Genomic DNA, 15,618 nt, shown 5'->3' with positions numbered 1-15,618 from the left:
AGGAAGTTCTGAGGTCAGGTCTGCTTTAGCTGAAGTAGTGGGAGGCCTCTGGATGGTCCAGTGGCTTCCCAATCCTCTCTAGGCCCACTACTGCTGAACATGACCCTGTTTTTCCTGGCCCTGCTCTCCGTCCCTGTATGAGTGCATCCATATTGGGAATGGGCATGCCCAGCAGAATGACGCGCTCATGCAATGAGGAAGAAGCCATGCACAAGCATCTGTCTTCTACAGGGCCTGGGCAAACCATACTTGTGCTTGCCCAGTCAGGATGCCCTTGTGCACAAGCTCTTGTTCAGTATGTTTAGAGGGCACACCAGTCAATTAGATGCATATCATAGAGTCAGGGGCGTAACTAGAGATCACTAGGCCCCCCCCCTGCGAAACTTTGGATGGGGCCCCTCCCCCATTGCTTCCTGCACAGGTAAACTGAGAACCAATGTTATTCAGTTGGCTAGTGCACACTTGAATGTGTTTTCCCCATGCAGTAAAGCACTGCAGGCATTTTCTCCATCAACACATGGTGTACAGAAAAACACACACAGAAAACTGACAGTCCCAGCTTCTTATTACACTCGCTCTATCCATTTCTGATGGAGCAGAACTGGCTCTGCAGACTCCTACAGCATCACAACAGTACAGAGCACTTGCGGAGGGGTAGAGAGGCTGGGAGCTGTACACAAGAGCCTGCTGCACACTGAATAGGGACTGTCTACAAATATTTGTCCACACACATACTATTGAAGGTTTCCAAAAAACGGCTACCCCTTAATTAGGGTAACAGCTCACTATTATTCTCTCAAGTGCTGCTCAGTTTTTTTTTGTACAAATCTGTCTACAAAACTTTGTATAATTCCTTAACAGTAGCTGAGCAGATGCAATCATCATTAGATCATTTGTGCAGAGAGCAGAAAGATTTTTCTCTTTGTGCTCTTAGTTGTCAGTCTCTTAGGACAGGGAAAAGTAAATTCTGCCCCATAGGGCCCCCTGCGGCTGCATCCATTGCAGGGTCTATTGTTACGCCCCTGCATAGAGTCCTCCTCAGTAAGGCAAATAGAACAATGGTTGACCAGAGTCACAATATCATGCTGACAATATCATGCTCAATGTCCAGCAACATTGTAATCAACAGGAGCGCATAATGGCCTCAGTTCACTAAGCTTTATCAAACACTTTATCAAACGTTTGATAAATTACCTCATGAGTTAAATCTAATTTTGAATTCACTAAGGTGTTATACATTTATTGAATGTTTTATCGATAAAATGTTTAATAAATGTATAACACCTTAGTGACAGGGCCGGCCCACTCATGAGGCGGGGTGAAACTTTTGCCTCAGGCGGCAAACTTCTAGGGGCGGCACCCGCCCGTCCGTGGGTGCGGGGGGCCGGTCGCCGAGCCGGAGGGGTAGCGGGCAGGACGGGGGTATTGGGCCTAGCTCGCATGGGTCCCCCGATCTGCGCTCCCCTCCAGCTGTAAATCGGAAGCAGCCGATGCCCAATAGTAAGAGGCATGGGCGGGGAGGACTCGCCTTTTCCGCGTTCCAGCGTGCGCTCCACTGACGTCACTTTCTGCATTGCCGTCCACTTACAATACAGTGGGCGGCGGCAATTTTTTCCTAAATTTGCCTCAGTCTAGGGCCAGCCTTGCTTAGTGAATTCATAATTAGATGTTACTCCTGAGGTAAATGATCAAACGTTCGATTAAGTGTTTGATAAAACTTAGTGAATTGAGGCCCATGCTTCTAAATGTATGGCTTCCCAGCTTGCAACAGCCTAATCCCCTTCACTGCTGTGCAAAAGTACTGGACAGACCATCACACTAAGCTCATCCAAGTCGGAAGAGACCTGTGGAGGTGTGGGATCTACTCAGAAGTCCTTTGTGATCTATAGGTAGATCAAGATCTACACAACGGACACCTCTGGGCTAGGGTGTTTTCTGGACTGGCACGGCTGCTGCCCTGCCTAGCATCCTCCCCTTCACCTAGGGCACAGGTGTCAAACACCAGGCCCGCGGGCCGAATGTAGCCCTACTTGCCATTTCATGTGGCCCTCGAGATCTTCCAATGTCCAGTATCGTTAGCAGTAATAGAAAGACAGCGCACTGCCTTCCCATCCACATTGTCCGTTTGAGTTAGGGTGCGGCAGTTAGCCATGGGACCCATTTTTCCAGGGTTGTACAAACTTAGCATGGGGTCCCCTCCTTGGATCCAAACACCAGACACCCTCCTGGTAACTGGTAAAACACACACGTCGCAGCAGAGCAGTAAATATTTACCTGCTCCAGGAATGCATTATGTTCTGCCTGGCAGTCACATGCTCTGTGGTTCCATACCTCCTCTTGATCACATGACCTGCATTCAGAGCCAGAGGTATGCAGCATACAGCATGTGACTGTCAGGAAGATCAGAGGAGACTGAAGCAGTACTGAAGCAGGTAAGTTAAACTGCACCGCAGTGCTTCTGCAGAAGGGGTAGGGGCGCCTCACTATAGTTACACCTCTTAGTTTAAGGGTTTTCAATGAATGTTCAATCTTAATAAACTATTTGACTTGCGACTTAGACTATATCTTAGATCTTGGCGTCTTGTAATTGAGTTTGACACCCCATGACCTAGGGCAAAATGGTTGACCCTTTAACTTGAATATATATACCGTATATTCCGGCTTATAAGACGACCCCCAAACTTTTCCAGTTAAAATATAGAGTTTGGGATATACTCGCCGTATAAGACTACCCCTCTTCCAATGCACAGCAAATAAAAAAAAAATAATCATATACTGGTGCTATGTATGAACACATAGGCCTCGTTTACATCATTTAGCGCAGATGGCTGTGCGATCGGAACGCAACGCGTCCGATCGCACGCCATCTGCGCTCCTAAGCGCTGTGTTGCAGATCCCATTCATTACAATGAATGGGATCTGCGCTGCGATTCACAAAAATGCGTGCAGCACGCGATAGCGCAATCGCGCTGCCACGCAGCGCATATGATGGGAACGGTAGAAGGGCTGTCTATGCCCTTCTACCATTCTTGCGTGTTGCACACTATACGCGCTGCCAAAATGCGCACGGCAGTGCGTATAGTCTGAACGAGGCCATACTGGTGCTGTACTGTATGTGGAACCCAGTATATACAGTAACAGTATACAAATGATTGACCAGTTGGATTGGTCAACTCTCCCTTTCTACCTGTGTATCAGAGCAGTATGGAAGAATAGATCGCACTGTGCCGGTAAAACACGCCTCTTTTACCCTTCTGGCCCCCCTTGTATCCTATTTACATCCTTCTCTGCCTCTCAGATCTTGTACATGGGCGCCTGCGCCACTTCACTACAGTCCTCAGCAGCGAGATCTGAGAGGCGGTAACAGGATATGGCGTATCACCCGGCATCAATGACACCCGGCGTATAAGACGACCCCTAACTTTTCAGATGATTTTCAAGGGTTAAAAAGTCGTCTTATACGCCAAAATATACATTATATACATATATATTTTGTTACTATTGACTTAATTTTAATGCAGTTCTGGTTGCTTTATAGCAAGATGGAGAGGTTTCCATAATTGTTGGGTTTTTTTCTTAGGCATTAAAAAGTTAACTTGAGGGCATCACGGGGTTTGTTAGAACTTTTCCACTTCTAGGGTTTTACCTGTTGGTAGAATTTTCTTGCTGTTTCTATAGACACAGGGATGTCAAACTTCAGTCCTGAAAGACCGGGGTCCTTGTACATTTTTGGCCCAGCTCAAATTAATTGATGGGACTGAATTGGGAAAGGATGGTTTATCAAGTAGAACACATTCCTCCATTTCTCAGTCTTTGATTAACACTGGCATGGATATGGCCCTCCAGGACTGAAGTTCAACACCTGTTCGACAGAGCGGTGGTAGGTCTAGATAGAATCTCTCTATCTGTGATTGGCACATGGTTTGAAGGCGGATTTGTTTGGGTGAATTTGCTGTACTTTTGAGGCTAATGGCCATACAGAGTGGCAAGAGAGTTCAGTGGTTGACAATGAATTCTCGTTTTGTAGTGACGTTACTGGTAGCTGGATTAGGGGCCTGTTGGAATGGTTGCAGGTGTGTAGCAGCTTGGCCAAATGGTTGGATTAACTACTGAACGTCCACTCCACGCCGATTGGCGTGAGCGGAGCAGCAGCCCCAGGACCACTCCACGCCGCTTAGCTTAGATTCCGCGCGCGCATCCCTGCATGAATGATGGAGCTCCGCTCCGTTATCAGCCTCCCAGCGGCAATTGGCGCTAGGAGATTGTTAGACGGCGAAACCGAAACCCAGGCTGTCCACCTGGGAGGCACTAAAACGATCCTCTGTAATAGGCTGAAGCTTATCACAGCTGATCGCTGTAATTGGCTGGCTGGGGGAGGGAGGGATTGTAAAATAAAAAATAAATAAAGTAAAATGTAGTATTTTTAAAAAGGAAATTAGTATTTATTAAAAACAAACATCTTGGGAGCGATCAGACCCCACCAACAACTGCAGTGGCCTATTTTGTAAAAAATGGCCTGGTCACTAGGGGAGTTTAAGACCTCGGTCCTCAAGAGGTTAAAGGACAACCGAGGTGACATGATGAGATAGACACGTATGTACAGTGCCAAGCACACAATTGCCTATGCTGTTTTTTTTTCTATGCCTGAAAAAGTTAAAGCTCAGGTATGCAAGTGACAGTTTCTGTCCGGGTCGGACTAGGTCAGACTATAGCATAACCCTCACTGATGAATAATTACAGCCCATAAAGCACTTTCCTTTCAGTAAATGGCTTCTGAGAGCAGGGTCCAGATAAAAAGGGTCACTAATTCATATATTCGTGCTTTGGCATACTTCAGTGAACGTGCCATTGAGCAGAGATAATGAAACAGGTAAAACTTAAAAACTAGATTGAAATATAAAAATAAAACTGTGGGGTATCTAAAAAAAAAGTCATTTTTAGGAGGAGAAGGATAGATACAATTGTTTTTCTCATCCGTATATTTTCACCTCAGATGTCCTTTAACCAGCTGAGCGGTCTGGACGAGCTCAGCTCGTCCAACACCGCCAGCGGCTGCCGCTCAGGCCCTGCTGGGCCGATTTTAACGAAATAAAAAGCAGCACACGCAGCCGGCACTTTGCCAGCCGCGTGTGCTGCCTGATCGCCGCCGCTCTGCGGCGATTCGCCGCGAGCAGCGGCGAAAGAGGGCCCCCCTAGCCGCCTGAGCCCAGCGTAGCCGGAACAAAAAGTTCCGGCCAGCGCTAAGGGCTGGATCGGAGGCGGCTGACGTCAGGACGTCGGCTGACGTCGATGACGTCACTCCGCTCGTCGCTATGGCGACGATATAAGCAAAACAAGGAAGGCCGCTCATTGCGGCCTTCCTTGTTTATTCTGGGCGCCGGAGGCGATCGGAAGATCGCCTCCGGAGCGCCCTCTAGTGGGCTTTCATGCAGCCAACTTTCAGTTGGCTGCATGAAATAGTTTTTTTTTTATTTAAAAAAAACCCTCCCGCAGCCACCCTGGCGATTTAATCAGAACGCCAGGGTGGTTAAGAGCAGTTTCCAGTTGAGGCAGCTTTTGGCTTGCTGGGTACAGAGCTCAAAAATAAACCTGATTTTGACTGGCTCAGATAACAAAGTACCGTAGTTGATTATCCTATTGTTTTTTCCAAAGCCTTATTTTGTGACATGATTACTCTACCGTGCAGTGTTAATACGTTTATGTCGCAATACCTGCCTTAAATCTGTTTTGTTCCTGGCATATCTTGTGATGTGGTTGGTGCACTTTCACAGTTTCAGCGTTTCAGGCAGTTCGTTCTCTCGAGGGGAATATTACCTGGCTCATCTGCAGGGCGAGATCTAGGCATGGAATCTCATTATTTGAAGAGGTCGGTTGCTTATGATACTTGTCCGGAATGTTTTTTTTCCCAAAATAGGTGTTTTGTATTCTCACACAGCTTTTGTTTGTTCTGATGAGGTTTTCCGTGTTCACATTTGGAGTAATGTCTTTCCTTTGTTAGAGAATCAGCAGTTCTTTCCTTTTTATTTTTAAAGCAGTAAAGTATTGTACTGTGTTAGCCTTCAGTGAAAGCAAGAAGTTTTGACCCAGGATGATACCATTTATTGGCTAACTTAGAGGTAAATAAAAAGTAAGCTTTTGGCTAATAAGACTTCTTCAGACTTTGTTTCTATACAGGAAGTCTGAAGAGGGCTTATTAGTTGAAAGCTTACTGTTTATTTACCTCTAAGTTAGCCAATGAATGGTATCATCTTGATTCAAAACCTCTTGCTTTTTTTTAGGGGATCCCTGGAAAGCTTCAGAAGCCTTTGAACACGGGTGGCGAGCGCACACATTTGCAGAAGCACATTATGGAGCCACCCGTCTTTGGAAGCACATTGGGACAGGAAGCCTTCTGAAGGCTCCTGGAGGCGGCAAATTTGAATGGGGACAGTGCTGGAACAGGCACACCAAAAGAGGATCAGGAAGGCTCTGAGACCCTCTCCCTAGGTAAGTACCTCTATTTTTTGGACTATTAAAATCAATCTTTCTTCCCCAAATCTTGGGGGAAAAGTCACTGCGTTTTATAGTCCAAATGCAGGGAGATCCTGACTTGTGAGCACCTGCCAATACTAACCTCCAACCCGCCGCAATGTCTGGAACTCCCTGTACTGTGCCTATGCAGGGGACACGGGGACAAATGGAGGACACAGGGACATAAAGGGGCATAGAGGACACACATAGTACAGAGGCGGACACATAGGGGACAGAGGAGAACACGGAGACACATGGTGAAGGGGCATCTTGTGGATTATGCAAGGTACAAAGGGGGCATAATCCACAAGATGCCCCTTCACCATGAATGCACCAGGTTTAGTATATCATTTTTTTTCCTCTGGTTTTTGTCCTCTAAACCTAGGTGCGTCTTATGTCCAGGAGTGTCTTATAGTCCAAAAAATATGGTATTACTTTTTTATTTTATTGTTTTTTGCTTCTTCAATGTGCACAATTTCCCTTCTTGTTTGTCTTCTTCACTAATTAAATGTTGAGAGGTGGTGAGAAAATCCCATGCTGTTCCAGATGACAGGAGGCTGATTAAATTGCAGCTGCTACAGTGGTGGCTGGTGAGGTTTGCAGGTCTTATTTCACAATGTTTTAGTTGCTTTAGTTTTATGTTTTGTTTTTTGTCAGCCCTGCATTTATCTGAATTTACATCTCCTAACAAGAAGCCTGTTTTATTATTCTGTCATGCTCTGCCTGAAAGTATTGTTTATTGGAAAATCTGAGGTTGGTTAAGCTACTTTTGCGGTACTAGGTTAAAGCTGGCCATACACTGGCCCGATTTGCGGCCGTTTCGACAGCAGATTCGATCACTGGGATCGAATCTGGTGCTAATCGTTCGCGCTAAACGCACCCGCCGATCCGATTTCCTCCCGAAATCGGGTCGGGCCGTCGATCGCGACGTGCGGAAAAATACCGTCGATCGCCCGCGGGTAGGGAGCGCGTCGCTAGCGGCCGATCCGATACAGGTATACATTACCTGACGCTGGCTCCCGGGCATCTTCTCCGCGCTGCACCGCTCTGTTCCTGCTTCCATCCCAGCGTACATTAACTTCCAGTGTCACTGCAGTGACCAGGAAGTTCAAATAGAGGGCGCTCTATTTGAACTTCCTGGTCACGGAGTGACACAGTGTACGCTGGGATGCGGTGCGGGGTGCAGCGCGGAGAAGAGGACCCGGAGCCAGCTTCAGGTAATGTATACGGGGGGGGGGGGGGGGGGACAGGCGGCAGGAGCAGCTCAACAGATTGTGATCGGTTTCAGGCTGACATCGATTCACAATCTGTTTGCAGTTACGGCAGCCATACGATCCCTCTCTGATCAGATTTGATCAGAGAGGGATCTGTCAGTTGGTCGATCTAATGGCAAATCGACCAGTGTATGGCTACCTTAAATCTCGCTGCTTTACTAGATTCCCCTCTTTGTTGATGTTGGTGCTTATTTGGCTAGCTGGAGTTTCATGTTTGTTTGTTTGTGTGGGCAGCTCTCTTCTGTCTCAGTTTTAATTTAAAGAGGAACTGTAGTACAAATGACATAATGAATAAAATTGCTTATTTTTTTTTATTACTATAAGTCAGTGTTTGCCCATTGTAAAATCTTTCTCTTCCTGATCTACTCTCTGAAATGTATCCCTGGTGGTGAAATCTTTAGTTCTGCCAGGTGATCTGTACGGAATGTTCGTTCCTGAGAATTCTACACACTGAAGGAGATATTGCTTGCTTGGCAGTTAGAAAAAGGCGTTATTTCCCACAATGCAATGAGGTTCACAGCCAGCACACTTTCAGGACCATAATCATGACATCACACCGTGGGAGGGGTTTCACCACAATATCAGCCACACTTATTTTAGTTTGGCCCGCTAATGTTATATCACTTCTGCATTTGGAGAGCATTGATTTTGGGAGGGGGCTCACTTTTTACTTTGCCCATTCTATGGAAAAGGATTAGACTTGCCCTCAAAGGTTCTTGTGCCATACCAGGCCTGTTTTTTTTGTTTTTTTTTAAATAACCTTCAGCTCTTATGGTTTCTTCATCCCTACCTGCGTCCCTTAGAAAAGGTGGAATAGACCATGAAGGCGGTCTGTATGTGTTGAAACCCCTTCCACAGTGTGATGTCATGACCATGGTCTTGACAGTTCGTCTGTGAACCTCATTACATTGTAGCAAATAACAGCTGCCAAGCAAGCAATATCTCCCTCTGTGAATAGAACTCTCAGTAATGAACATTTCGCACAGATCACTTGGTAGAAATAAATCTGTCACCACCAGTAATACATTTCAGAATGTAAATCAGGGAGAGGAAAGATATATATATATATATATATATATATATATATATATATATATATATATATATATATATATATATATATATATATCTCTATCTCTATCTATCTATCTATATATATATATATATATATATATATATATATATATATATCTCTATCTATATATATATATATATATATATCTCTCTCTCTCTCTGTCTCTGTCTCTCTCTCTCTCTCTCTATCTATATATCTATATCTATATATCTATATCTATCTATCTATCTATCTATCTATATATATATATATATATATATATATATATATATATCTATATATATCTATATATATATATATCTATATCTAGATAGATAGATAGATAGATAGATAGATAGATAGATAGATAGATAGATAGATAGATAGATAGATAGATAGATAGATAGATAGATAGATAGATAGAGAGAGATATATATATATATATATATATATATATATATATATATATCTCTATATCTATATATATATATATATCTCTATATCTATATATATATATATCTCTATATCTATCTCATTGTAAAAAAATAAGCAATTTTATTCAGTGTTGTTTTCACTACAGTTCCTCTTTAAGGTGTTTATACGCACACACAATTTTGAGACTGAGTTCGGGACAGACCTGTTGCTAGTCTAGAAGCTAGCAACATGTTCCGCTGCTATGGAGGGGAATAGATGGATTCAGGGCTGTGGAGTCAGTGCAAAAATCATCCGACTATGACTGCTAAGGTATGAAATCACCGACTCCCAAGTACCCAAAATGGCTCCGACTCCTCTACTCGGACTCCTTAATCTAATACTTACCAGGCTGCAGATTTGGTACAAAAATCATCCAACTGCCGACTCTGACTCCTCACTGAAACCACCACCTCCAACTCCGACTCCAGGAAAATTGCTCCGACCTCCACTCCGACTCCACAGCCCTGGGTGGATCATGGTGTAACGTACAGCAGAGTAGGAGGGGAGGAAGCAACTGGCTCGGTCTGCACTCCGCTGAGATGATCTGGCACTCTGTTGCTCTTGGCAATGCATCTGGGCTGCCATATACACACTAGATTCCCCGACCATCAGAAAACTCTCTAGATTTGGCTGCTGCAGTTGTGGGGAATAATGAGGGTTGTGATGTCCAAGTGAATCCGGTACTGTCTAGGACATGGGCCCTGATCCTGATCCACCAAACTGCAGTAAGATTGCTTCGTGCAGGCAGCGCACTGCAATTTTACCAGTACTAATGCTGGGCAGCACCGCCGATTAACCCATTAATGCCATGCACAATATTCTGATCATGCCATGTTTATTACCATAGCAACCAGGTCTGTGGAGTCTGTACAAAAATCATCCGACTGCTCAGTTTACGAAACCTCTGACTCCAGGTACCCAAAAAATTGCTCCACCTCCTTGACTCCGACACCACAGCCCTGATAGCAACGCGCCTGTTATCCAGGTAGTGCGTATGGCACTAGCAGATTAACGGGTGGAGTTCCCCCGGCGTTAGTAGTACCATTAAAATTGCCGTGTACAGTTTAAAGTGCTGTTTTAAGCAAAGTCTTTGGTAAAACTGGTTCATTTTATTTCTAATTTGTCTGTATTTTTTAACAAATACCGTCTTTCCCCGAATATAAGACACTGTCTTATATTCTTTTTGGGGAGGAAATGTCTGCTAGGGCTTATTTTCGGGGGTGGGAGGGGCTAGACGCTGTGTGTATGGGCAGGTGCGTGGTCTCTTACCGCACCTCCCTTGTGGCTGCGTCCCCCTCCATTCCTGGTAATTCCTCCGGTGGCGGCGGCATAGTAATCCATCTGTGAGGGCGCCCTGTGACCCTCACGCAGTACGCTAGGCCGGCTCTGCGCTGGCGCTCTCTTCCTGTCATCATGTGCGCCCGGCAGATGCGTCCCAGGCGCACACTGATTAATCAATGTGCGCCTGGGACGCATCTGCCGGGCGCACATGATGACAGGAAGAGGGCGCCAGCGCAGAGCCGGCCTAGCGTACTGCGTGAGGGTCACAGGGCGCCCTCACAGATGGATTACTATGCCGCCGCCACCGGAGGAATTACCAGGAACGGAGGGGGACGCAGCCACAAGGGAGGTGCGGTAAGAGACCACGCACCTCCCCATACACACAGCGCCCCGCCCCCAGCTAGGCCTTATTTTCGGGGTAGGCCTTATATTTCAAGCATGCTTGAAATATAAGGGAGGCCTTACTTTCGGGGTAGGTCTTACTTTAGGGGAAAGACGGTACCTGTTCTAAAGCACCAGGGCCATTTCCTTCCACTAAGCAGTGAACTATGTCTTTGTTAAGATTGTGTGTTGTGGTGTGTTTACATTTATGATAAGAGTTCTAGTATGGTTAAAAGAACGGTGAGGAGACGATGGCTCATCTTGGCTTACTACGAAGACGTTTGGCCAGTATTGTTCCTTGTTTGCCATGAGGCAGGGTAGAGCAATCAGGAATACTGACCTCAGCTGTGGGGACAGTTGATAGACAAGGGACATATCAGTGCCTTAAGTCTTAACTACAGCGCCTGTAGCACAGTGATAAAAGGAGCCAAAGTTCTTTTAACCACATATGTGGAATGATGTACAGATCCAGCGTTTGTTTACACCTAGTAGCACTCATGCAGTATATGGGCTGATATGTCTAGCCCTGAGGTAAGTTGGAAAAAGGAGGCCTGTCCATATAGGAATTCAACTGACAACCTTTTCCGGGGGAGTGCTAGTTTTGTGGTTCTGTGGAGAGCTTATTGTGAAGTTCAGCCTCACAGATGGGTTTCATATGTTTTGTTTTTGTGCCTTATGTAAGCTGATGCTTTAGTATTAACTCTGAGGGATTATAAATGCCTTGTAGGTATAGCAAAGTTCCATAACAAGTTTGACCTTTGCACCTGTGTGAATACTATATGCTGTAACCCTACTCATGCTGGTCTGTGTGATGACACAACCCTCAGATGGAAATATTGTCTGCTGCCGCTAGCTCCACCCAAGGAAACAGGACTGCTGTGTCAGAGGGTGGCGTTGGAGGCGGCCCTAAGAGAACTCACATCTGATGCATGGTTTGTTCCTTTGCAATTTCTACCCTGAAAGCCTGACTTGATTGGGGTTACAGAGATGTGGAGCAGCTAAAAAAAATAAAAATAAAATAAAAAGTTGGTCTTCCAATAGCGTGGATTGTAGAAAACCACACAAACACCCCCCCCCCCCCCCCCCCAAAAAAAAAACTTCTACACGAAAACCGCAGGCAAGTAGCTGAGGTTTTCAATCTTGATTGTTTTGTTCTCTTCTACGGATGGGAGCCTCCTACTTTTTCTCCACCTCCCCTCTCCACAGGACAGTGCAAACCTCTTAACCAAACCTAACGTGCTCTGCTGTCGCACACCGTCACCTGAAATGATGAATACAAAGATGTCACTGCAGTATATTTCATTCATTTCTATGTGGGGAATTCACATATCTCCCTATCCCAATATCCCTTCCCTATCCCTATATCCCTCCCTGTATATAAAGCTCATGATCTGCACTCAGCCACTTCCTGGTCACTGGAGAGCAGTGGAAGATGTCAGGAGGGTGTGGTGGAAGTGAGGGGAGCCTTAAGTCCTCCAAATCAACCCATCCTGGGTGTGGTTCACCCAGAAAGAGCCATGGAAGTCCTCTCCACCCCTCCAAACACCAGAAAAATGTAATTTTGCCTTCATAAAACAGAAGGTATTTGCAATTTATTCAGCAGTAAGTGAGCAACTGTGGTTTCCCATGATGCATCACTCCTGAATATGCAGATCATCTCTTTATGGCCCTGAGTGCCAGGCTGCACATCCAGAACCGCTGGTGTATAGTGGGCCTATAGCTAATAAATGTTACAGAGCCAAATCCACCCAACATATACAGTATATACAACTGATGAGGACTTATTGGTTCGCATCAGTGCACAGTATGGATTGATATGGCTCTAATAGTGGCCTTTTTGGTCTTCTAAATCCCTTTCTGGGTCACCATAAGCTATCTGTGTATTCCTTAGTACTGGTCCAAGCCATATCCCATAGAGCTATATCAATGCATACCATGTAAGCACCTGGTCTCTGTGTCAATGCTGTGGCCAGGCAGCTGTTAGGTGAGGAGCATTGGTAAACCTGTTCATAACCAGATTTTCATTGAACTATGAGGTCTCTCCGGGACTCAGCAGGAATTTCCTCTCACCAATATAATCTCCTCCACTTCAGCAACCCGTAGAGTTGGGAAACCCACAGCCAATTGACCAGTATATGTTCCTGATGTCTGCTCCTTGTCCCACCTCCATCCCCCTCCCTCACTCTGTATAACAGAACAAGCTGGTTAGCAGAGTATCTGCTCAGTGGACATCACACATGAGTAAGGGGTTTAAGTTGCATGGAACCAGAGTCTCATTTTTAGCAGCCCTCCTCATGTTTCTTCAGATGTGCCAGCAGTGTTGCTTCACATTCCCGTGACAATCTGAAAAGAAATGTATGATTGTAGGTTAATATAGTGGTCTCCCTTTTCCTGCAGTGTTCTCATGGCTGATGCTCCTCCAACAAAACCCATCACTTCCATAAGTTACGTCCATGGCACCAGCGACATACCACTGTCCTGCAGGACTGTGCAGCAATGTCTGTGGGACACGACCGAGAGGATCCCTGATGGAGAGGCCGTTGTCGATGTTATAGCCAACACCCGGAAGACCTTCAGCCAGCTCACCAAAGACGTAGGTAGAGTTGAAGACCATCTGTTTCCAGGAGAAAATTTGTCTATTCTTTCATTTTTAAAGCAAACCTGGGATATCCATAGGAAAACAGTTAGATACTTACCTCATAGATGGAAGCCTCTGGATCTTCAGAATCAGTTTTATAATGCCAGCTACAACGGTGGTTGAACCCAGAAATTTTAGCCCTACAGGGTCGCTGGTGGTTCACTTTAAAGCACCATCCTGTTTTGTTCACTGAACATGCCCCCCCCCCCCCCCAAAAAAAAATTAAATAAAAAAAAATATACACACACACACACACACACACACACACACCCTTAGGTCCTCTGGTATGGGGCGTACTGTCGCTACTACTACGCAGATGCAGAAAGCTCCCAACCATAGGAGTGTGACTGGGTAGCACGTGTGGTAGTGTTGTCCGGATCATGAACGATTCGGATCTTTGATCCGGATCTTTTTTGTGAGTTGAATCATCTGGATCATCAAAATGAACGATTCGGTTCACAAAGGGAGTGGAACCAGGAGCAACACTCACCCCCCCCCCCCCTCTCAGCGGGCAGGGGGGTCCTGGAAGCAGAGCAGAGATGGATTGCTCAGTTGGAGGGGAGCCAGCCTTGCAGGGACAGGTAGATGAGAGAGAGGGGACATGGGTGCCACTGCCAGATATGTGTAGAGCACATGTACTGGCTGTAATGTGCTGCTGATTATAGGCTGTCTGTTCCGTAGTGCAGTGCTGCATAGTGAACAAATGGGAACGTTTTGGCTCAGAAGCACAGCTCAGTAACTTTGCAGACAGCGTGCTGGGCTAAAAGGACAGGGCAGGCAATGTGATTGCAGTGCAATATGATCCTCCTGCGCTCGGCTCTAAACAGCTGCACTTACCTTCTCCCTAAATTTATGATGAGTGTTCGAGGTGAGAAAAGGACACATTGGGGAATGCTTTCTTTCACTGTGAGACGTTTGCATTCAAAGTATACAGATTAACATATAGGTGAAAGATATATAAAGCATATGATTGCAACATGTGGGTAATGTGTGCAAAAAAAAATTCTGCTCTCTGCTCACCCCTCTTTGTCCACCTCCTCCCTTCTCTGTCCACTCCCTGCCCTTCTCTGTCCACTCCCTGCCCTTCTCTATCCATCTTCTCCCCTTCTCTGTCTGTCCACCCCCTCCCCTTCTCTGTCAACTGCAGGGAAAGTCCTGTCCTGCTAGTCATTTCACCCCCAGAATGCTTCCCTAGTAAAATGATTCGAAGATTTGGTTCAAAGATCCGGATCTTTTCAATGATTCGATTCGAATCATTGAAAAGATCCGGACTTCCCATCTCTAACGTGTGGCAGAATTGCGCCGACTGGAGGACTTCACTACATGTGAATTGTTGAGTTTTCATGTAACAAAAATTTGGCAATCAAAGTCTATTCATTCATTTCCAGAGTAACCAAGCAGCTCAGGGTGACCCAAACTACTAAAAACTTATAGGGGGATAAAAGGGACCAAAAAGCCCTCCTACTAAAAAAAAAAACCAAATCTTGGTGTATTTGCTTTCTTAAAACAGATGGAAATCTGCAATAATTCAGCTATAAGTGAACATTTGTGGTTACCCACAATGCACTACTACTGAATATGCAAATTATCCCTTTTCACCCTGGGTAAGCCAAGCAAGCATCCAGAACCGCTGGTGTATAGCAAGCCTATAGCTTTAAATTTTATACAGCCATATCAAATTCACATGTAGACAACCTGTTTTTCGGACTTTTGGTCCTCATCAGTACATGGCAGGGATTGATAAGGCTGTATGAGATAGGGCTTGGACCAGTACAACAGAGTAACCATGCAGCTCAGGGTGACCCAAACTACTAATAAGCAATGCTTGGTTGTAACGATTGCGGAATACGTCCGTGGTCAGCGCACAATATGTGCGCCGACACTACGGAAATCCTCCACAAACGTCTAAATAACAGAACCCAGCTGTGGTGCAATGCACCTGTAAAGGGAGAATTCCTACCGCCAGATGGAGCTGTGGAGTGCAGAGGAATAAAGCCTCTGCACTG

The 15,618-nt window shown here is 45.6% G+C and overlaps 1 protein-coding gene across 2 annotated transcripts in view; it reads left to right on the top strand.

Moving 5' to 3' along the window:
• Positions 1 to 15,618, top strand: part of LOC137542326 (medium-chain acyl-CoA ligase ACSF2, mitochondrial-like) — a 136,130-nt gene that overhangs the window by 15,343 nt on the left and 105,169 nt on the right. The window contains exon 2 of one of the 2 annotated variants that reach the window (XM_068264152.1): positions 13,372 to 13,567. The exons of the other annotated variant lie outside the window; for it this stretch is intronic. Coding sequence (XP_068120253.1) covers positions 13,372 to 13,567 — 196 coding nt within the window. The remainder of the gene's footprint in view (positions 1 to 13,371; positions 13,568 to 15,618) is intronic. 2 annotated transcript variants of the gene reach the window in all.

This window comes from Hyperolius riggenbachi, chromosome 12 (genome assembly GCF_040937935.1).
Source record: "Hyperolius riggenbachi isolate aHypRig1 chromosome 12, aHypRig1.pri, whole genome shotgun sequence".
Classification (NCBI taxonomy): domain Eukaryota; kingdom Metazoa; phylum Chordata; class Amphibia; order Anura; family Hyperoliidae; genus Hyperolius; species Hyperolius riggenbachi.
This window is presented reverse-complemented; position numbering and strand designations above follow the sequence as displayed.